This window comes from Cherax quadricarinatus, chromosome 2 (genome assembly GCF_038502225.1).
Source record: "Cherax quadricarinatus isolate ZL_2023a chromosome 2, ASM3850222v1, whole genome shotgun sequence".
Taxonomy (NCBI): domain Eukaryota; kingdom Metazoa; phylum Arthropoda; class Malacostraca; order Decapoda; family Parastacidae; genus Cherax; species Cherax quadricarinatus.
Window position 1 is genome coordinate 65,597,533 of NC_091293.1, and position 24,274 is coordinate 65,621,806.

Below are 24,274 nucleotides of genomic sequence, written 5' to 3' on the forward strand. Positions count from 1 at the left end.
AATGCTACTCAATATTTCAGTACAGGACATACAATTATCTGAAGACCTATAGAATGCATAGCATCTCGGGCGAAACTTAGGCCCATACTGTACTTAAAATTTACATAGTTTTATTTTGTATATTTTTTCTCTTAAAGGCCTAATACGGTATTAGTTGGAATTTAACCTATAACTTCCATTTTTTTTTAATTCATAAAGTATCACTAAATATAATTGTCTAGTTTAACAGGGTGGATGGTACTAGTTACTTGAATTACAATACAAAATATAATAGTGTATGTTGTGACAATTATTTCGCAGATATGTCTGAAAGAAATGATTGCAATACATTACATTACCTGACATATTATTCAACCTGTTGACTGTCACCAACGCCAGCTCCAGGAAAACAGTCTCACCTTAATCCTATTACAGAAAGCACGGTCCATATATCTTACCTGTGAGTCGCCAACCACAAGAATGCGCTAACCTCTATTAGCAGGGGAGGTAGTACCTTTACCTTCATTGATCACTAAAGTACACTTATCCTGAAGAACAAAGAAGCGATTTCCTACCTTCAAATATTCTCTCTCAAGTTTCCTTATTTTGATGCTCCTCCCATTACTGGGAACCACTCGCTACTTGTAGCAGGTGCTGGACTGCTGCTCACTGCTGGGAGCCTTTTCGTCCTCCCCACCTTCAGCCACCTCACACTCCCAAACCCATCGAGGTGAACCTTCAGCCTCCTAATTTCCTCCTGGAGAAGTAGGGCCTCTTCCTTCAAAACGCTAACCTCAGATTTTGAAACACTGCAGAAGCAAGCCATGGCTATTAAACCCTCCACACTAATTCCCAAAGCAGCTCAGAAAGCATAATGTATAGTTAGATGCAATTTTTTGTTGGCTTGTACTTGAATGATTCAGTCTGTGAGGTGTGTAGGCTGGTGCACCAGCTAAGTGACGGTGTCTGGCTGCGTTTTAAGTCCAGTAGCAACTATTGTGGTTTTTATGTCGTTCTTGCCAACTGGAAGTAATTCTCGAGTAAAGTTTTAGCTTGGAGCCCTCTTCATTTATTTTAGGCGTAGCTCTATCTTCAAGGGGGAACTTGGTAGGTTAATTTCACCTCCAGATCGGCTAGATTGTGGGGGCATAGGTGCGGCTGGCACCAACAGCCTGGAAGATCAGGCCAGAATCATGGAGTCCTGGTCTGGGACAGTGCCACAGGGGTGGCGGCTCCGACATAGACTCCAGGTAACCTGGTAATAACTTGAAGAGGATAAAGCACTTGGTTATCCAGGGAGTGAAACTGATGCCAGTAATTTAGTGTCCAATCTGAAACTTTTTTACATTCCCTCCTTGGAGCTCCGTAGTAGAATGAAAGCTTATTTATTTAACACTTTGGTGTACCCAGTGTCTGCTGCCCTGATGGTGGTGTTTGTACTCAACTAATTGTGGTTGCAGGGGTAGATTCACAGCTCCTGGCCCCGCCTCTCGGTATTTTATATGTCGTTATCATATCCCCCTCTCTGTCCTGTTGTCCAGAGTCGTCAGGTCAACTCTCCTCGACTAGTCTCATTGCAAACCTTTGTACTTTCTCTAATATCCTGACGTGCTTGGCCAGGTGTGGGTTCCAAACTGGTGCTGCATACTCCAATATTGGCGTGACGTATACGGTGTACATGGTCCTGAACGATTCCTTACTGAGATGTCGGAATGCTATTCTTAGGTTTGCTAGGCGCCAATATGCTGCAGCAGTTATTTGGTGGATGTGCACCTCAGGATATGTGGACGGTATTATACTAGCCCCAAGATCATTTTCATTGAGTGAGGTTTGTAGTCTTTGGCCCCCTTGACTGTACTCTGCGGTCTTTGCCCTTCCCCAGTCTTCATGACCTTGCACTCGGTGGGGTCTGTAGCCTGTCTTTATAGACCTACCTGGTCTTCCTCCGATTGAATTATCCTCATCAACTTCACATCGTCTGCAAACAGGGACACTTCCGAGTCTGTTCCTTACATCATGTCATTCGCATATACCAGAAACAGCACTGGTCCTAGGACACCCCTGTGGAACCCTGGTCGTCACAGGCGTACCTCGTCACGTACCATAACTCACTGATGTCTTCCCGCCAGGAATTCTCAGATCCATTGCAGTGCCTTCCCAGTTATACTTGCCTGGTCCTTCAGCTTTTGCATTAATCTCTTGCGTGGAACTGTCATAAGCCTTCTTACAGTCCTAGACAACGCAGTCTACCCCTCTCCCTCTCCCTCTCCCTCTCCCTTTCTCTTTTCCGTCCGTCCGTTGTCACCTTGTCATAGAACTCCAGTAGGTTTGCGAGACAGGATTTCCTCTCCCTGAATCTGTGCTGGTTGTCGTTAAGTTCATTCTTTTCTAGGTGCTCCACCATTCTTCTGACAATCTTCTCCATGACTTGCATCCTTTACATGTAGTGACATTGGTCTGTAGTCTAATGCTGCATGTCTGTCTCCTTTTTTAAAAAATTGGGACTACATTTGCTGTCTTCCATACCTCAGGTAGTTGCCCTATTTTGATAAATGTGTTGAAGATTGTTGATAGTGGTACACACAACACCTCTGCTCCCTCTCTCAGGACCCATGGAGAGATGTTCGGCTCAATCACCTTCGATGTATCTAGTTCGCTTAGCAGCCTCTTCACCACCTCAGTTGTATGTACTGTGTTCAGCACTTGGTGTACCCCACCTCTCCATCTTTCTGGAGTCCTTTGTCTCCACTTTGTGTACTTGTTCAAGTCTCATGCTGAGCTCCTCACATACTTCTCAGTCTTTTCTTGTGATCTCCTCTCCTTCCTTCCTCAGCCTGATTACCTGGTCCTTGACTGTTGTTTTCCTCCTGATGTGGCTGTACAAAAGCTTTGGGTCGGACTTGGCTTTCGTTGTTGTCATTCTCGTATTGTCGCTGGGTCTTCCTCCTTACCTGAGCATATTCATTTCTGGCTCATCGACTGCTCTCCATATTCTCCTGGGTTCTTTACCTTCTATACTTCTTCCATTCTCTAACACCTCTGGTTTTGGTCTCTACACCTTTGGGTGAATCAAGGCTCATCCTGGCCGCCTTGTTTTTTCTGTTGCCCTTGGGTACACACCTCTCCTCTGCTTCCTTGCATATTGCTGTCACATATTCCGTCATTTCACATACTGATCTCCTTGCTAGTTCTGTCCCACTGAACCTTGTGCAGGAAATTCCTCATGCCTGTGTAGTCCCCTCTTGTAGTTTGGTTTCGTTCGTCCTGCCCTTCCTGCTTCTCTCTCTACTTGTAACCCAACTATGTATTCAAAGTTCAGAACCACATGAGGGGGGTCTTTCAGATGTGATGTCCTCAATATCCACACTACTCAAAGTGAATACAAGGTCCAGTCTTGCTGGTTCGTCCTCTCCTTTCTCAGGTAGTGTCCCTTACTTGTTGGTACATGAGGTTTTCCAGTACCACCTCAATCGTCTTAGCCCTCGATGTTTCTGGGCCCCCATGTAGCTCCAGGTTTCCCAGTAGATTTCTTTGTGGTTGAAATCACCCACAATCGGTTGCTTTGCCCTGCCCACATGGGCCCTTATGGCCACTTCAGCTAGTGTCTCGACCATCGCTCTGTTACTCTTATATTCTTGCCTTGGCCTCCTGCTATTCTGTGGTGGGTTATACATCACTGCAATTACCACCTTGGGGCCTCCAGACTGAAGTCTTCCTATTATGTAGTCTCTTGCTTCTTCCCTGTTTCTTCTCTCCAGTTCCTCAAAAGCCCATTGTTTTTTGATGAGCAGTGCCACTCCTGCTCCCCCTCTGTTCCCTCTGTCTTTCCTCAGGATCTGGTATCCAAGCTCTTATGAGCTTGATTTCTGTGGGAGCTATAATGTCTGGTGATTCTTCTTTGATTCTTTGTGCCACTCCATCAGTGTTGGTGTACCGTACCTTCAGTTTTCTCTCCAACACTGTATTTGGTTGATTTGGTGGAGTAGGGGACCTGGCAGGGTGCTATGGGATTCTGCTGCATACTGTGGGGTGAGTGCAGTTTGTATTGGGATAGTATGTTTGGCTGTGGGGTTCTGAGGGTAGTTCTGTGGGCGTTTGCGCTTGTTGCTCCTCCCGGCTCTGGTTGTTCCCTGCTGATTCTCCTTGTGTCTTTCTGGCCCCTTTCGTTTTTGTGTCCTCTCCCTCAGCTACTGTCATTCCAGTCTCGTTCTGTCGGGGTCTAGGAACACCCTCCTGTGTGTTGATTCTTTCAGCGGTGGTTTCTCCTGCAAAGTATTTTATCCACAGTGGTATATTACAGACCATTCTGGAGAAATACCCTGACTTTGCTAGCTATAAATAAAGCATTACCACGTGTTTGTGTGTGTGTTTGTGTGTGTGTTTGTGTGTGTGTTTGTGTGTGTGTTTGTGTGTGTGTTTGTGTGTGTGTTTGTGTGTGTGTTTGTGTGTGTGTTTGTGTGTGTGTTTGTGTGTGCGAGTTTGTGTGTGCGAGTTTGTGTGTGCGAGTTTGTGTGTGCGAGTTTGTGTGTGCGAGTTTGTGTGTGCGAGTTTGTGTGTGCGAGTTTGTGTGTGCGAGTTTGTGTGTGCGAGTTTGTGTGTGCGAGTTTGTGTGTGCGAGTTTGTGTGTGCGAGTTTGTGTGTGCGAGTTTGTGTGTGCGAGTGCATGTGTGCGAGTGCATGTGTGTTTGTGTGTGTGTGTGTGTGTGACTCAACAATCTACATTTGCACCAATAACTCATTACAGTTGTGACCGGGTGTGGAAGTGTGAATTGCTCATTACTCTGGAATTTGTTCATGATTGTACCCATGTATAACCGTAAGTAACCATTCTTACAGGATTCATTACCTTTGTACCTAGTTCAGCTATCAAAACTTTGGGGCCCAGTCCCTGGACCCATTACGTACCTCTGTAATCTGTAAATACCTTTGTAACTTGTCATAATTGTCACTTGACCTACCTGGAGTTCATTACCTTTGTAAATTGTGAGTTCATTACCTCTGTAACTTGCTCAGCTATCAAAACTTTGGAGTCCAGTCCCTGGACCAATTATGTACCTCTGTAATCTTTTGACTACCGCCCACAGGATGGGTATGGGGTGCATAATAAACATATTAAACTAAGTTTCTCCTGTAGGATCCTGTTCCTCACTGTTTCTGTCTTGAGAATCACTTTGACTGGCCAGTTTGTCCCCTTCGAGTACCTCCCCATTCCCTGAAAATTTACTGTCTTGGTCATGTCCTCCTTGACCATGTGTTTGACAATATTTCAATGTCTTGTTTTTCTTTCTTCCATCTTTCATTGTATGTCTTCCCTTTGCTCTCCCAAAGCCCATGAATGAAGACTGACCTCTTCCTCTCCTCCCATTGCCTTTCCCTCTGTCTCTGGGTCCTGTTTGTACATAGCCATTGTCTCTTCTGATGTCCTGTAATTCTTGGTGACCTGGTCGTGCCTCTGCATGGGACCTGTCACCTTTTTGTGCCTGCACCTTACTCACATACTACTGTCCCTGCACCCAACAGCTCTCCCCTCTTCATTCTTCGGCCTTGCCTGGTGGCCTGATAGGGCCCTAGCTTAATGTTATCACCTGTCTTTTCTTCAGACCTGCTCTGGTTGCCGTTTTCCCTCTGGGCACTGGCCCAGGTGTGTATGGGGGGGAGGAGTTATATACGAAGTAAGTCAGCGTGCACTTCGACACTTCGGTAGTGCATTGGGGATTTTGTAAATCATATTTCACTGTTTAGTACCTATGACTATTAAGATTTTGCCCCAGCAAAGCCAGAATTATTACTTTGCAATTAATCTCTTAGGATGGCCCATGTCTCTCTGCTCAATGATATATGCAATATATGCAATATATGCATAATAAGCAAAGTCAGTTAAACTAATAAAACTTCCTTAAACTTTGGTCTTAAACAAAAGGGAAAATTTCAAAAGGATGCTAGACAGAAATTGCCAGCTTTCTTGCCTGTGCTTCAGATTCTTCACAACTACCGTGCTCTTCAACTCGAAAGACTGAGGGATTGATTACCTTATCTTTTGTAAAGTAAAAGGACACAAGTGCAACTAATGTGACATTTTATTGTGGCAACGTTTCGCTCTCCAGGAGCTTTGTGAAGCCGTTACAAACAGTACTTGGACACACAGGGTATATATATAGGCTCAGAGTAAGGTGCAATACTAGTGGTAGTAGTAGTGATATAAGTAGCCGTAGTAGTAATAATACAATATGTTAGAACAATTAACTTGCACATGAGTAAAGGATATAAAAGCTATTACTTGGGAAACAAAAATAGGTTAGACAAATATTTCTATTGGAGGCTGGAGAGAGAAGGTCTGTTTCAATGTTCAGTCTCTGCAAAGTGCTTGAGTAGTAGGAGAGACTATGTGATGGCAGGGTTTACTGTTTTCAGGAGGATTCTTGCTAAGACTTCAGAGATGGTGAAGCTGCCTTTGTTTTGTTTAATTGTATTAGAAACAGCTGTTAGTGAAGATTCAAGGCACTTGCATCTGCGGAAATTAGTTTCTTTGATCACTAGTTGGACGTCCCAGAGTCGCCATCGCTTCTAGCACTTCGATAAAGGATCTAACCGGAACAAAATCCAAGCACCACGAACTAGTCAACGCAGGGGTTTACACTATACCCTGTGGAGGCTGCGACAAGATTTATGTAGGTGAAACAGCAAGAAACCTCGACACCCGCCTCAATGAACACATTTACGCATGTAGGAACGATAACTTGAGCAACGCCTGTGTACAACACTGAAATTCCACCAATCATCTCATGAAGTTCAGGGACGCCCAACTAGTGATCAAAGAAACTAATTTCCGCAGACGCAAGTGCCTTGAATCTTCACTAATAACTGTTTCTAATACAACTAAATAAAACAAAGGCAGCTTCACCATCTCTGAAGTCTTAGCAAGAATCCTTCTGAAAACAGTAAAGCCTGCCATCACATAGTCTCTCCTGTTAAAACTACACAAGCACATTACAGGAATGAACATTGAAACAGGCCTTCTCTATCCAACCTCCAATAGAAATATTTGTCTAACCTATTTTTATGTTTCCCAAGTAATAGCTTTTATATCCTTTACTCATGTGCAAGTTAATTGTTCTAACATATTGTGCTGCTGCTGCCGCTGCCACCGCCGCCGCCGCCGCCCACATAGTGGGCTTTTTCAAGTCACACAGATCTACTTGGGGTGGAAGGTACGCGAGTATTTATAGTCAGGTTCACAATGCTGAGGTCAGGTTCAGAATGCTGCATCTGATGATGTACCGAGTGAGATTAGAGAGTCTAAAATCTTGGGTAGCTTGGAAGGGAGATTGGATAAGTTTGTGAGCAGACCTTCTGCAGTGTTCTTCCATTCATATGCTCTTATGTGGGATAGCAATGAAGAAGTTTCTTGACAAGTGGTTCAGTTACGTTATAGAAGCCATTATTCTGGTTGAAGTTGTCGGATAGAGAGACAAGTGATGATTCCAGGATTCTTCGGTATTGAGTGTTGTCTTCTGTGGCGATAAGTCTTGAGTTTCTGTAGTTTATTAAGTGGTTGTGTGAATTACGGTGTTGTACACAGGCATTCCTTGTATCGTCAGACCTGCTTGCGTATTGGTGTTCTGAAATACGTGTTTGGAGGTCCCTTGATGTTTCGCCCATGTATAATTTCCTGCAGTCATTACAAGGGATTATGTATACCCCTGCAGAGGATGGAAGCTTGTCCTATCACTGGTAATGTCCTTGATGGTCGTGGTTGTGGAGGTAGATACTTGGAATGAGGTATTGGAAAAGATGTTGGAAACGTGTTTGGCAGTGGAGTTAGTGGGGAGGACTATGTATCTCTTATTGGCAGTGTCTTCTCGGGTGTGTTGATGTTTAATGCCCATCGTCTGCAGTCTGATGAAGTGACGAGGATAGTGGAGTTTAGAAAATACTTGTTCAATTATAGTGCATTCTTCCTAGAGAAACTCATTGCTGCAGATTCTGAGTGCGTGCAGGAAGAAGCCTATAATTACACCACGTTTAGGTTTGGTGTCATGGTGAGAGTAGAAGTGGAGAAGATCGTTTTGGTTGGTGGGTTTTCGATAGACTTTAAAACGAAGTTCATGGTCAGCTTTGCAGAGGAGAACATCAAGGAAAGGAAGTGTGACGTCAGCTTCTTCAAATGTGAACTGGATAGAAGGCTTGACCTGGTTGAGCTCGTCTTGGAGAGCTTGAACGTTGAACTGTCTAGGAGTTATGAGGAGAATGTCGTCAACATAACGGAGCCAGGTGACGGATGAAGGAATAATGGTGGAGAAACGCTCGGCTTCTAGATGTTCCATGTATAGGTTCGCCAGGACTGCACTGAGTGGCGAACCCATGGGTAGTCAAAAAGTCTGCTGAAAGAGGTGATTTTCGAAAGAGAAACACGTAAAGCCAACACATAGTTCAACAAGGTCGATGTTGGCTTTACGTGTTTCTCTTTCGAAAATCACCACTTTCAGCAGACTTTTGGACTACCCATGGGTTCGCCACTCAGTGCGGTCCTGGCGAACCTATACATGGAACATCTAGAAGCCGAGCGTTTCTCCACCATTATTCCTTCGTCTGTCACCTGGCTCCGTTATGTTGACGACATTCTCCTCATAACTCCTAGATGCTTCAACGTTCAAGCTCGCCAAGACAAGCTCAACCAGGTCGAGCCTTCAATCCATTTCACACTTGAAATCAACAACACTGTTCCTTTCCTTGATGTTCTCCTCTGCAAAGCTGACCATGAACTTCGTTTTAAAGTCTATCGAAAACCCACCAACCAAAACGATCTTCTCCACTTCTACTCTCATCACGACACCAAAACTAAACGTGGTGTAATTATAGGCTTCTTCCTGCACGCACTCAGAATCTGCAGCAATGAGTTTCTCTAGGAAGAATGCACTATAATTGAACAAGTATTTTCTAAACTCCACTATCCTTGTCACTTCATCAGACTGCAGACGACGGGCATTAAACATCTTCAACACACCCAGAGAAGACACTGCCGAGATGGCTTCTTATATTAATCAGCTATAATTGACTCTAGTAATTTGCCTACAATTGAGGTTAGGCTTATTGGGCGGTAATTTGACGGTAACGACTTGTCCCCTGCTTTAAAAATAGGAATTACATTAGCCATCTTCCACATATCAGGCACTACACCTGTTTGAAGAGATAAATTAAAAGTATTAGTTAAAGGTTCACAGAGTTCCACTTTACACTCTTTAAGAATCCTTGAAGAAAGTTCGTCAGGGCCCGGGGATTTATTTTGCTTTAACCGTTCTATCTGTTTGATAATTTCGCTAGTGATTGTGATACTGCATAATTCATCATCTTCAAGCCCACTATAAAAATTAATTACTGGGATATTGTCAGTGTCTTCCTGAATGAAAACCGAGAGAAAATAATTATTAAGAATAGAGCACATTTCATTCTCCTTGTCAGTGAGATGCCCAAAGTTATTTTTAAGGGGACCTATCTTATCTCTAATTTTTGTTCCAATCTCCCTTCCAAGCTACCCAAGATTTTAGACTCTATTACTCCCTTTGCCACAAGGTGAAGTTCTGTAGGTGCTTGGGTCCTGTTAGTGTACTGGGGAAATGAACAGGTTGATGTTGAGGTAAAGGCTACTATAAGGATCCCACTATGTAGACAAAAAATCAACGCGTGCAGAAATTAACACACCAACATACAGATGCTTACACATTTTCCTGCATTTGACTTTTATGACCACCCTCCACTTTTCTTTCCATGCAATGAGGTAGAGGAGGCTGGGCTTATGGAATACAGGGATACCTTTTTTAGTTCGCTCAACAACTGAAATACTCTAGTTCTTAATCTGTGTAAAAGAGCAGTACTGAATGTTCAAAAACGTATAAAATTAGTTATAGAATATTATGACTGAAATGCATCTCTGGTTGCAACATGGGTATCTGAGAAAATAGGTTCCGAGTTTTAAATAATCGACTTAAGAAGTTACGCCTCTAGGTGTATTTACCTGCAGTGTTCTGGTCCCAGACCAGACCTCTAGGTGGATGACCCGATCAACCAGGCTGTTGGTGCTAGCCTCATGCAGTCCAATGTATGCATCACAGACTATTTGAACTTGTACAGTTCTCACTTTAAGATATCAAGGAGTTTGTTGGTAATCCCCCCTTATGTATTGAAAAATTTTGATCCCTTCACACTTAATTTTTTCTTAGTGTTCTGCTGTACATTGGGGATATTTGGCACCGTCTACCAGGTCACTTGCCTGAGTTTTCATGTTCTACTTTTTATTTACACAAATAATCTGCACATAGGAAGAAATTTAGGATGCTTCAGTCAGACTTTGACTATTAACTAGTTAATGGTCCAAATCTGACTGAAATGTTGTCATGAGTTTCTTTATCCTATGTGCGGGTTATTTGTGTATTGTTCCAGTCACAGTATTATGACTATTCTCTGCTTTTTATTTTTTAAATTTTGCCCCTTTCTTTACCCTTTACTAATTTACATTTTTCTTCTCCCCACAGGCAACCATTGGCATTGATTTCCTCTCCAAAACCATGTACCTGGAGGATAGAACAGTAAGTAGTTAAGGGAGGTCTGGGATTTGTTGTTTTAAACCACTGAACTTGATTGAACTTAAAAGATGTATTCTGTCTCCTCCTTTCAAAGTTGAGCCCTGTCTAAGGTGCACTACCCAGGATACAAATGACAACAATTGGCTAACAGTTATTTATTAACTCGTAGGGTAATGGAGTCAACGTGTGTAAGATCAGCCTCTCTTCACACCTGTTAGGGTCTTGAGCTTCATACCTGTGGCATTTGTAGTAAGAACATAGCTGTGCATGTGGCTTGCTTTTGTTTTCAATTCATTATACAGTGGTACCTCGGTTTCGTCTTTAATTTGTTCCAGAGAGTTTGATGAAAACCAAATTCGACAAAAACTGAAGCAATATTTCCCTTAAGAAATCATGTAAATCCAATTAATCCGTTCCACACCCCCCCCCCCCCCCAAAAAAAAAAAAAAAAAAAAAAATTAATTATAACTATAGTTTTACATACAGAAAGCAATGATAAATAAATATAAATGACTAATTTTAATAAGTGAACATTACATACCTTTATTGAAGACTTGTTGGCATATTGAAGGCAAGGAGGGGAGAGGGAGTTGAGGTTATTGTTTGGAAGGGGAATCCCCTGCCATAAGGACTTCAGGTATCAAAGCCCTCTCTGGGGTTACTTCCCTTCTTTGTCTTTTACTGGCACTGGACCCCTGTTGCACTGAAAATCTGTCCAGAGAGCTCTATTTCTAGTCTTTAAGATTTGCCTGAAATGGGACAAGGTATCGTCATTGAATATGTTGCAGATACAGCTTATATCACGTTTGTCTGAACTTGCAGCCTCACAATGCCTTACAACACTGTGTATGCCATTGCACTTCTTGAATCTGTTGAACCAGCCTTTACTGGCCTTATATTTGCTAACAGCAGCACTCGTTCCAGGCATTTTCTTTACGAGATCTGCATGCAGATGCCTTACCATTTCGCAAATGATCGACTCGACACTATCTCCCGCTAACTGTTTTTCATTGATCCGCCCAAACAGCAACTCCACATCTTCGATTGTTTGTTAGCATATTTACCCCTTTCGCAACTTTAGCTTCCTTGATTTCTACTTTCTTTGCCAGGATGGAACAGATTGTTGATTTAGACTTCCCATACATCCTGGCAAGTTCGGCTAAACGTACGCCACTTTCGTATTTTTCTACAATCTCTTGAATTATATCGTGTTTCTCACCTTCTTTATCAAAGGGCTGGCACTAGGAACTTTCTTTGGGCCCACAGTGGCTTATTTCGCAGTTGCAATCGATAACAAGCACAAAAATTGCGAAATATTTCCGATGAATGCTCACTCAACCAGTGACAGGGCCAGACTGAGACACGTGTACATGAGTGGCGGCATCCCGGGCGGGCGGATGCGGCTGATATGCGCGATTTCTGAACGGAGGTATGAAATCTGGACCAAAATTTCGCCCAAAAAAGTGTTCTAAATCCGAATTGCACGATATTCAGACCGTACGAAAATGGAGTTCCCCTGTATTTTTTTTATTGCACTGAATCTTCCCACAGCTTTTGTAAATTTGTGTTGTACCCATTTGTAATTATTCATATTTTCTGTATTTGGATATGGACACTAACCCAGCTTCATATTGTAACCCAGATATTACTTTATGTACAAACATCCTAACTGTTGTCCAGAGGGCTGAGGAAGGGTTGTTGAGGTGGTTCGGACATGTAGAGAGAATGGAGCGAAACAGAGTGACTTCAAGAGTGTATCAGTCTGTAGTGGAAGGAAGGCGGGGTAGGGGTCGGCCTAGGAAAGGTTGGAGGGAGGGGGTAAAGGAGGTTTTGTGTGCGAGGGGCTTGGACTTCCAGCAGGCATGCGTGAGCATGTTTGATAGGAGCGAATGGAGACAAATGGTTTTTAATACTTGACGTGCTGTTGGAGTGTGAGCAAAGTAACATTTATGAAGGGGTTCAGGGAAACCGGCAGGCCGGACTTGAATCCTGGAGATGGGAAGTACAGTGCCTGCACTCTGAAGGAGGGGTGTTAATGTTGCAGTTTAAAAACTGTAGTGTAAAGCACCCTTCTGGCAAGACAGTGATGGAGTGAATGATGGTGAAAGTTTTTCTTTTTTGGCCCACCCTGCCTTGGTGGGAATCGGCCAGTGTGATAATAATAATAATAAAATATAATCCTAACTCGGCTTCATATTGAATCTTGGATATTACTTTGGTTATGAACACCCAGACCCAGTTTTATATCATAGCTTGGATATTACTTTTGGCTTGAACACCCTAACCCTGCTTCATATTATAGCTCAAGTATTAATTTAGGTATGAACATTATATTATACCCTAGGTGAATCCATGTTGACTTCGGTTGTCTAGGTCGAACTTTTCCATAAAAACCAGTAAGTTGGCATCTCTGAAACTTTTCAGACTTAAAATGTCTGTGAAGAGGGGTAGTGTAGTGTTGATGCTACTGGCCTGTGAAGAGGGCTAGTGTGTAATTATATGGTTGTGAAGTGTGATCTTGTTTCCCAAGTAGTATGTCTAATGCTGTATTGTACATTGTATTTTTTTTTAACAGGTTCGACTTCAACTTTGGGATACAGCTGGGCAAGAAAGGTTCCGTAGTCTCATTCCATCTTATATTAGAGACTCCACAGTTGCAGTTGTTGTTTACGATATAACTAGTAAGTAAATGTTTCTATATTGTATCTGAAAGTGTTACAATAACATTGTTGTGATCGATATCTGAGTCTGTTATTCTTTCACAAACCTTTATTGAATACTATTCAGAGTTCACTTTTCATTCTAAAACATGCAAAAAAAAAAGGATATTGTTCGTAGTTGCCCTATTTTAATACTTAAGTTGTAATAAAAAAAAATAATGTTTTGTTTCAAGTTAATGTTTCAAGAAAACACTTTTAAGAAACTTGACAATGAAAGCCACTCCAGTGGCTTCTAAGAATTTCTTCAATTAACCCTTTCAGGGTTTCGGCTGTACTAGTAGGGCTTACGCGCCAGCGTCCATGATGTACTAGTACGCATAAATTCTAGCGCCTTCAAATCTAGTGAGAAAAAGCTGGTAGGCCTACATAGGAAAGAATGGGTCTATGTGGTCAGTGTGTGTGTGCAGTATAAAAAAAATCCTGCAGCACACAGTGCGTAATGAGAAAAAAAAAACTGACTGTTTTTGGATTTAAACAGCGACTTTGCACTATATTTCCGTATGGTATTTATTGTTGTATTCTAGTTTTCCTGGTTTCATTGTATAGAATGGAAGACATATTACAGAAATTGAGATGAGTTTGACTGGTTTTACAAAGAAAAGTACCTTGAAATTGAGCTCAAAGTAGCAGAAATGTTCGATTTTTACCAAAGTTCAAAAGTAAACAAATCATGCTAAGCGTCCAATACACGTCAACTGGCGAGTCTAATATTCTTTCACAAGTGCGCTGATATTATTTATACCATTTCTACACAAATGCAGTAGTCTGCATAACAGTAAATCTTATTTCTTTTTTGTGAGAATAAAAATTCAAAGTGGAAAGCAAAAGAAATGTAAGAGGGGCCTGGGGACATGACTAATGAACAGAGGAAATGTTATTTTAGTGCCAGGGATGTCTTGTTTATTCTGGACCCTATTTGGAAATTGGCATCTTTTGAAATTTGTGTGAAATTGGCAAAATTGCTAAATTCTGACCACTGTATTGGATAGTTGAAATTGGTAAATTGGTGGTTTCTTGTATTCATTCAATAGAAAAAATGAAGTTCTAGCGAAAGTTATGATTTTTGTCGATTAGTACATTGGAATTGGCCGAGAATAGGGCTCAAAGTGGGCAAAATCACCGATGCGTAAACATCGTCAAGACCGCTAACTTCGCGAGAGCATAATTCTGTAAGTTTTCCATCAAATTTCATACTTTTGGTGTCATTATGATCGGGAAAAATTCTGTTTTCATAAGAAATTTTTTTTTTTTTTTTTTAAATTTGGGGGACCCTGAGAACAAGTCTCTCTGAGAGGGCCTCTGGACCCTGAAAGGGTTAATATAACTATGGGTTAGATTTTTTGTGGCATAATGAGATTAAGTGGGTTGCACTTGAGAGAAAGAAGAGGTATCCCCAGGTATAATTTAGCATAGGGTACAATACTTTTTTTTCTTTTCCTATCATTCCGTCATTAATTAAAAAAATTCTCTAAAGCCATATAATTTGGAATTACTGGAGGACTTAAAAGAAAATGGCAGGGCATTACTTTTGGAAATACAGTGGACCCCTAGTTATCATAATTAATCCATTTCTGAGAGAGTGACTAAACCCAAATCTGACAATTTCCGAATTCATTTTCCCCATGAGAAATAATGTAAATCCAATTAATCTGTTCCAGACACCCAAAAGTATTAAAAATTTTTTTACATGAAATATATTTACCTACACAGAAAACAATGAGACATGTAGAATAAAACAATAATAAAATGACACTTAACTATATTGAAGACTTGTTGATGTATGGAAGATGGGAGAAGGGGAGAGGATGGAGGAGTTACTATTGTTTGGAAGGGGAATCCCCTTCCATAAAGATTTCAGGTACCAAGTCCTTTTCCAGGGCTACTTCCCTTCTTTGTTTTTTAATATCACTAGGACCAACTTGAGAATCACTGGATCCCTCTCTCTCTCAAAAAAGTGTTCCAGAGAGGTCTGTTTCTGGCGTATGTTAGGCATTGTGGCGGCGGCAGGGGAGTGTTGGGAGACAGGACATGATAGTCCTTCAATATGACACTAATATCTGCTCAGCGGCTTATTTCTCTAGCACAATTCATCTAATATGACATAATAAACAATATTAATCCTTAAACTGTCCAGACAGATATACGTTCACATGCGTAGTGCTCCAAAAGTAGATCTACGTTTTTTAAAGTTTTCATACTTTCAAATGTTGAAAAAATGTAGATCTACGTTTGGGCAGTTTAAGGGTTAATAACAGAAACATGATGCAGTGGACCCTCGCCAAATGCTGGCATCGTCTAACTATGCGTTTCTGCGTAAAAAAATTGGCTCGACCAACGGTGAAAAACTCTGGTAACAACATACGTCCCGAACGCGTCCTCCTGTCTGTCCAGGCTGAGTGCGCTTCAGCTGCCCTGCCTTCAGCTAGTGTGCCATTGTTTACAAGCCACTGCGGTCAGTTCCACGTGTACCTGCGATACATTTTGTATTATTCCAGTGTTTTTAGTGCTTGTAACTGCTAAATGAGCCACCATGGGCCCCAAGAAAGCTTCTAGTGCCAACCCTGTGGTAAAAAGGGTGAGAATTGCAATTGAATTGAAGAAAGAGATAATCACAAAATATGAGAGTGGAGTACATGCCTCTGAGCTGGCCAGGTTGTATAACAAACCCCAGTCAACCATCGCTACTATCTTGACAAACAGAAAGGCAATCAAGGAAGCTGTTGTTGCAAAAAGTGCAAGTATGTTTTCGAAACAGATTGCAAATGCTTGATTTAAGAGACTGTTGTTGTTGTGGATAAAAGAAAAACAAATATCAGGAGATAGTATTTCTCGGTTAATAATATGTGAAAAGGCAAGGTAGTTGCATGATTTAATTAAAAAAAGGCCTGCAACTAGTGGTGATGTTAGTGGATTTAAGGCCAGCAAAGGTTGGTTTGAGAGATTTAAGAATTGTAGTGGCATACACAGTGTGGTAAGGCATGGTGAGGCTGCCAGCTCAGACAAAAAAGCAGCTGAAAAATATGTGCAGGAATTCAAGGAGTACACAGACACTGAAAAATTGAAACCCCACCAACTGTTTAATTGTGACAAAACAGGCCTGTTTTGGAAGAAAATGCCAAACAGGATCTACATTACACAGGAGGAAAAAGCACTGCCAGGACACAAGCCTATGAAAGATGAGGTAACTCTCATGTTTTGTAGGAATGCTAGTGGGGATTGCAAAGTGAAGCCTCTACTCGTGTATCACTGAAACTCCGTGTGTTCAAGGAAAACAATGTCGTCAAGGCTAATTTGTGTGTGATGTGGAGGGCAAACAGTAAGGCATGGGTCACTTGGGACATTTTCTATGATTGGTTTTATCATGTGTTTGGACCCACTGTGAAAAATTACCTCCTGGAAAATAAATTGGACCTCAAGTGCCTCCTGATATTAGACAGTGCTCTTGCTTATCCTTCAGACTTGCCAGAGCGAATTTCGGGGACTTGAGTTTTATAAAAGTGAAGCTCTTGCCTCCTAATACCACTCCTCTCCTCCAGCCCATGGACCAGCAGGTCATTTCAAATTTCAAAAAACTGTACACCAAAGCAGTGTTTCAAAAGTGTTTTGAAGTGACCTCAGATAGTCAGTTGACCCTAAGACTTAGACTTTCAGAAAGATCACTTTAGTATCCTCAATTGCATAAACCTTATAGGTAAGGCTTGGGAGGGAGTGACTAACAGGACCTTGAACTCTGCTTGGAGGAAATTGTGGCCAGAATGTGTAGAAGAGAGGGATTTTGAAGGGTTTGGGGCTAACCCTAAGGAGTCTATGCCAGTTGTGGAATCTATTGTGGCATTGGGGAAGTCCATGGGGTTGGAGGTTAGTGGGGAGGATGTGGAAGAGTTGGTGGAGGACGACGATGATGAAGTAACCACTGATGAGCTGCAAAAGCAAGAGACCACAACTGAGGAAATTGCTTCAGAGGAGGGGAGAGAGAGAGATGGAGGAAGTTGCCTTCTTCAACAGTTAAGGACATTTGTTGTTAGGTAAGACACATATGCAACAGTTAGGTATCTTTATTATGAAACGTTTCGCCTACACAGTAGGCTTCTTCAGTCAAGTACAGAAAAGTTGATAGAAGCAGAAGATACTTGAAGACGATGTAATCAGTCCATCACCCTTAAAGTTTTGAGGTGGTCAGTCCCTCAGTCTGGAGAAGAGCATTGTTCCATAGTATGAAACAATATGGAGAAGAAGTGACAGGATGGAGCTTTTTATAGCGCCAAGAGGTGAGACGTAGGCCACTAGGAGAGGTAAGAACTCAGATGTTGAGAGGTCATGTCCCTCTCAAATCCAGCCCCTCTCACTAGTGGAAGTTGTCGAAGTTGATTGCAGGTCTGTACATCGTCTTCAAGTATCTTCTGCTTCTATCAACTTTTCTGTACTTGACTGAAGAAGCCTACTGTGTAGGCGAAACGTTTCATAATAAAGATACCTAACTGTTGCATATGTCTTACCTAACAACCTGTCGGTATTTTATACCATTTTAATGTTCAATCTGTCAGACACTGCAACACAAGGGTATCTTGGTACAGACCTGCAATCAACTTCGACAACTTCCACTAGTGAGAGGGGCTGGATTTGAGAGGGACATGACCTCTCAACATCTGAGTTCTTACCTCTCCTAGTGGCCTACGTCTCACCTCTTGGCGCTATAAAAAGCTCCATCCTGTCACTTCTCCATATTGTTTCATACTATGGAACAATGCTCTTCTCCAGACTGAGGGACTGACCACCTCAAAACTTTAAGGGTGATGGACTGATTACATCGTCTTCAAGTATCTTCTGCTTCTATCAACTTTTCTGTACTTGACTGAAGAAGCCTACTGTGTAGGCGAAACGTTTCATAATAAAGATACCTAACTGTTGCATATGTGTCTTACCTAACAACCTGTCGGTATTTTATACCATTTTAATGTTCAAGGACATTTGTACAATGTGGACAAAGGTGCACACCTTTATGGATGAAAATCACCCAGACACGGCTATTGCAAGCTGTGTTGGTGACTTTTACAATGACAATGTTGTGGCCCATTTTAGGAAAATCTTGAAGGAACACCAGGTACAGAGCTCTATGGACAGATTTTTCGTGTGACAAAGGTCCAGTTACTGTTAAGTTGTTCCCAGTGGCATTAAAAAAAATAAGGGAAGTAACCCCGGAAAAGGACTTGGTACCTAAAGTCCATCTCCCCCTCCTCCCATCTGATCACTCGCCAATAAATCTTCAATAAAGGTAAGTGTCATTTATTCTTCATGTAGTATTTATTGTGCATGTATGGTATAAACCTTGGTAATAAATACCGACAAGTTGGTTTAGAAAGACACGTAAGCAAACACTATAACATATTTATTAGAAAACGTTTCGGTCCTGGGACCTTGATCACTTCTAACATACAGAGGTAGAAAGACATTATATATATAGGCCTATCCGCCTATATATATAATGTCTTTCTACCTCTGTATGTTAGAAGTGATCAAGGTCCCAGGACCGAAACGTTTTCTAATAAATATGTTATAGTGTTTGCTTACGTGTCTTTCTAAACCATTGTGCATGTATCCCTGTTTTTTTTTTTGTGTAGGAAAATGTATATTTCACGTAAAAAAATTTCATGCTTTTGGGTGTCTGGAACGAATTAATTGGATTTCCATTATTTCTTATGGGGAAAATTAAATCAGCTAACGATAAATTTGGCTAAGGACAAGCTCTCTGGAATAGATTAATATCGTTGTCGAGGGTCCACTGTATATACTCTAGAATGAATAAAATGTTATGTTTGTGGTGAGCGATGGTTTGTTGTTGTTGTGTGTATAAGGAGTCAGATTCATGTTGTCCTTTTTCTATCAATTAATCGCTTAACTTACTTGCTACACTGTTACTGCTACACTTTATCGCTGGCTGGTGCTATACCCTTTATCGACTCCTGCTGCTTTAGTATCACACTTACTGCAGAATCACTGAAGAAGGCACATTCTCCCCTCTCAGCCCTTTACCAAAAGGCTGGCTGGTGGCTTATTTAGCAGTTGCAAGCACTAAAATGAATGAAATACGAAATGTATCGTATGAACGTGTGGGATCGTGCTCAGTGGCCGATAAAGAATGGCAAATTGCGTGTCAGGCCTCTGTTGGAACGAATGACTATTATTGAGCTCACTGACGGTCACCGAGCCAATATTTTGATGAAGAAACGTTGCTATTTCCGAATATACGAAATCTGATGACTAAGAAAGCCGGGGGTCCACTGTACAGTGGACCCCCGGTTCGCGATGCTATCAGTATCTGATAAATCCGGTAACCGATGCATTATATCGCCAAAAATTTGCCTCGGTTTCCGTTACAAAACCTGGTATGCGATGTGATTCGTACGAGACTTGTCCACATGTGGCCTGAACTTCCCCCATGTGTACCAGTGTTTACAAGCCAGCCAGTGTGTGTGCATCTAAGGATACATTCGGTACATTCCATATTATCCATATTATCACTGTTTTTGGTGCTTGTTTCTGCAAAATAAGTCACCATGGACCCCAAGAAAGCTAGTGCCAACCCTTTGAGACCAAGGGTGCTAATGACTATTGAAATGAAGAAAGAGATAATTGCAAAGTATGAAAGTAGAGTGCGTGTATCGGAGCTGGTCAGGTTGTATAGTAAACCCCAATCAACCATCTCTACTATGGTGAGCAGGAAAACGGCAATCAAGGAAGCTGTTCTTGCAAAAGGTGCGACTGTGATTACGAAACGGCGACCGCAAGTGTTAGAAAATGTTGAGAGACTGTTATTGGTGTGGATAAATGAAAAACAGATAGCAGGAGATAACATCTCTCAAGCGATCATTTGTGAAAAGGCTAGGCAGTTGCATGACGATTTGGTAAAGAAATTGCCTGCAACTAGTGGTGATGTGAGTGAATTTAAGGCCAGCAAAGGTTGGTTTGAAAGATTTAAGAATCGTAGTGGCATACATAGTGTGATTAAGCATGGTGAGGCTGCCAGTTCAGACCACAAAGCGGCTGAAAAATATGTGCATGAATTCAAGGAGTACATGGAGGCTGAAGGACTGAAACCTGAACAAGTGTTTAATTGTGACAAAACAGTAATGTAGGTAATGTAGGTCCTGCTTGGCAATTTTTGGAAGAAATTGCCAAGCAGGACCTACATTACTCAGGAGGAAAAGCTACCTCAAGTCCTAATGGAGGGGGATTCCCCTTCTAAACAATACGTTCAACACACACCCCTCCTCCCATCCCATCAATCACCACCAGATCTTCATTAAAGGTAAGTGTCAATTATTTTGTTATTATTCTATTGTTATTGTAATTATTCTATTGCATTAAACTTAATATTTCATGTGGTAAGTTTTTTTTTTCATACTTTTGGGTGTCTTGCACGGATTAATTTGATTTCCATTATTTCTTATGGGGAAAATTGATTCGCTTTCCGATAATTTTGGTTTACGATGAGCTCTCAGGAATGGATTAATATTGCGAACCAGGGGTCCACTGTACTGTAATTGGCAGGAAATTCCTTTCAGAGAAAATGGGCAGGGATCAGTAAGATGTCAGTGGCCATTACAACTTAATTACACAAATTTCTCAGTGTAAAATAGGCTAAAAAAAGTGACAATTTTATCCTACCAATAATTCCTCATTCCTTTTGCTTGCTTCTATAGAAGTGTGCGCACTGGAGATGGTTAAGGTGTGTTTACACCAAGGAGCAAGGCTAGGGCTTCCTTATAAAACAATTGTCATACTCGAGGGGTGGAGGGGAACCTATCCCACACAGGATCCAGACTTGTAAATTCCCCAAACTTTACAGTGCAAAAATGTAATCACTTTCGTGAAAGGGGGGTCATGTGTTGGAAAAAAAAATTTCCTGGGAGCTGGAGGCAGTGGAGATGTCATGTCTGAGGGCAATATGTGGTGGGAATATAATGCAGAGAATTCGTAGTTTGGAAATTAGGAGAAGGTGTGGGATTACCAAAACTATTATCCAGAGGGCTGAGGAAGGGTTGCTGAGGTGGTTCAGACATGTAGAGAGAATGGAACAAAACAGCATGACTTAGAGAGTGTATAAATCTGTAGTGGAGGGAAGGCGGGGTAGGGGTCTGCCTAGGAAGGGTTGGAGGGAGAAGGTAAAAGAGGTTTTGTGTGCGAGGGGCTTGGACTTCCAGCAAGCGTGCATGAGCGTATTTGATAGGAGTGAATGGAGACAAATGATTTTTAATACTTTAGTGCTGCTGGAGCATGAGCAAAGTAACATTTCTGAAGGGATTCAGGGAAACCAGCAGGCTAGACTTGAGTCCTGGAGATGGGAAGTACAGTGTCTGCACTCTGAAGGAGGGGTGTTAATGTTGCAGTTTTATAACTGTAGTGTAAAGCACCCTTCTGGCAAGACAGTGATGGAGTGAATGATGGTGAAAGTTTTTCTTTTTCGGTCCACCCTGCCTTGGTGGGAATTGGCCATTGTATGAAGTGTAAAATGAGAGAAGTACTGTATTTTATGCTTTATTTTAATCTATCTTGCCTGCATTTGTAACCCAGCTTAATTCTTTCCGACCCTTCCTCTAAGGATACAGTCGACCATTGGTTAACGTGTTAGTTAGTCCTGAAAACTGTGTAATCAAAAAAATTGTGTAAAAACATGAAAAATAATTTTTTTTTAAACCCACCCCGAAAAAAGCCAAACAAACCTTTGACATCAGTGTAATGGTAGGTTGAAGTAGTGATGTGTTGGAGGTTAGAAAATACCTACTGCTCCAAAGGTTAGATGATATTTCTTTTAATTCTGGTTGCTGGTGTATGTTAATGGTTTTTAAAAAGTGGAGGGATGGTGTAGCCCTACTGGCCAGATATGGAAGGTTGTGGATCATTGGCTGAGGTTCATATGTTATTGTCTGTGATTGTACTAAAGTACATCCTGAGGAATGCTATAATATGTCTCTGGTCTGTTTTACCCTGAAATACTTTGTACAGCTCATGGTATTGCATTATCAGTTGCTCCAGAACCTGTTCAATAGCTTTGTCAGGGTCTTCAGTGAAAAAATCTACAACTTTTATCAATAATATGGATCTGATGTAACTGTTGCAATGTTAACTGTTTTTCTTCAGGTTCATCTTCATATCTCTTTTTTTTACACAGGGTTTGACAAAGTTAGGTTAAGGAACCCTAGCTTTATTGACAAACTATTTACATGTTAAGGATTCCTAACTGTTGGCAAGCTAAGAGCTGTTACCTACATCAGCTCATTTGAAAGCATTTTTATTGTTATGAAACACAAGTAGGGAACAGGATAAAGTTGGAGCCATCTGTGGGCCAGCATTTTCATCTGATCAACTGACTTTATCTCGTTGACATCATAATGCTGTACGAATGTGTTCCATATGCAAGTCATCCTGGGAATAAATGATCTGATGAAGTGATGTTCTGGAGAAGGGTACAGCCAGAGTGAAGTTGCCACTTTCTGCCCGTCTTGTGGTATAGAAGCTTGCTTCATGCTGTCCTCGAAGTGGATCCAAGTGTGGTACTTTGACAATATTGGCCTTGTACGTAACAGTAAGGCCACCCACATCCCTCATGTGTTGAAGGCTCTGCTGAAATGACAGATCTATCCAGGATGGGTCCAGGCAAGAGATGAGACGTCTTGCTCTGTTCTGTACTCTGTCAAGCAGTCGCAGATGAGAGGGGGGGGGGCAGGCAAACCTAGAAAGTGGAGCATACTCAAGGTGTGAGCGTACTTGTGCCTCGTACAAAATCTTGCAACCCCTGCTGTCAAGCAGATTCAAAGTTTATTCTCTATAAGGATTACAATGCTGAGTTTACAGAAATTTGGTTATTGTGTGGTTTACATGTAGTAAAATTGTGATTACAGAGTGTACCACTAGAACGCTTAGCATGGCTAGGCATTTCGGGCAGACTTAGTTTTATTCTTAATTGTAAAATATTACAAATTATGAGGTAAGTTGGTATTATGACTAAGTGACTAAATACTAGTTTGTGAGTTTAGCAATGTGAATGCTTTTGTTTTGGCACAGTACATAGTTTCAGTATTGGAGTATCACAGGATTCATTATTTTAAGATTGAGATTAATATTTCTGTTTATGGTCAAATGAGTGAGTGAGTGAGTGTAAGTGTGAACCACCAGGTGGTATTCGTGTAGTTAGTTGACGGGGTGTATCAGGGAGATGAGATGTTTTCTAATGGTAGTTTTGAAGGTGATGAATGTGTCTGCAGTTCTAGAGTTCTCAGGTAGGGTATTCCAGATTTTAGGGCCTTTGACATACATTGAATTTTTGTAAAGGTTTAGTCGGACACGGGGAATGTCGTAGAGATGTTTGTGTCTGGTGTTATGCCTGTGGGTTCTGTCACAACTATCAAGAAAGCGTTTTAGGTCAAGGTTGATATCAGAGTTTAAGGCCCTGTAGATGTAGATTGCACAGTAGTAAGTGTGGATGTACTGAACTGGGATTAAGTTTAGGTCTATGAAGAGTGGGGGGGTGTGTTGCCAGGGATGGGATTTAGTGATTATTCTTACTGCAGCTTTTTGTTGGGTTATTATTGGCTTTAGGTGTGTTGCTGCAGTTGATCCCCAAGCACAAATAGCATAGGTGAGGTATGGATAAATAAGTGAGTGGTATAGTGTGAGAAGGGCATTTTGCGGAACGTAGTATCGTATCTTGGAGAGGATCCCAACCGTTTTGGATACTTTTTTGGTTATATGCTGGATATGGGTGCTGAAATTCAGGTTGTTGTCAAGGTATAAGCCTAGGAATTTGCCCCCATTATTTCTGGTAATTAGTGTTGTCAATCTTAATGTTAATTTGTGCATCTCATGCTCTGCTACCAAACATAATATAGTAGGTTTTGTCAGTGTTAAGCGTAAGTTTATTGGCTGTCATCCAAGTCGATATTTTAATCAGCTCCTCATTCACAATGGTGTTGAGGGTGGCAAGATTAGGGTGAGAGA

General features: G+C 41.5%; 1 protein-coding gene across 1 annotated transcript in view; it reads left to right on the plus strand.

The window, feature by feature from the left end:
* Nucleotides 1-24,274, plus strand: part of Rab6 (RAS oncogene family member Rab6) — a gene marked incomplete in the record, with an annotated part of 227,243 nt that overhangs the window by 116,782 nt on the left and 86,187 nt on the right. The window contains 2 exon segments of the mRNA XM_070088810.1: nucleotides 10,509-10,562; nucleotides 13,135-13,240. Coding sequence (XP_069944911.1) covers nucleotides 10,509-10,562; nucleotides 13,135-13,240 — 160 coding nt within the window.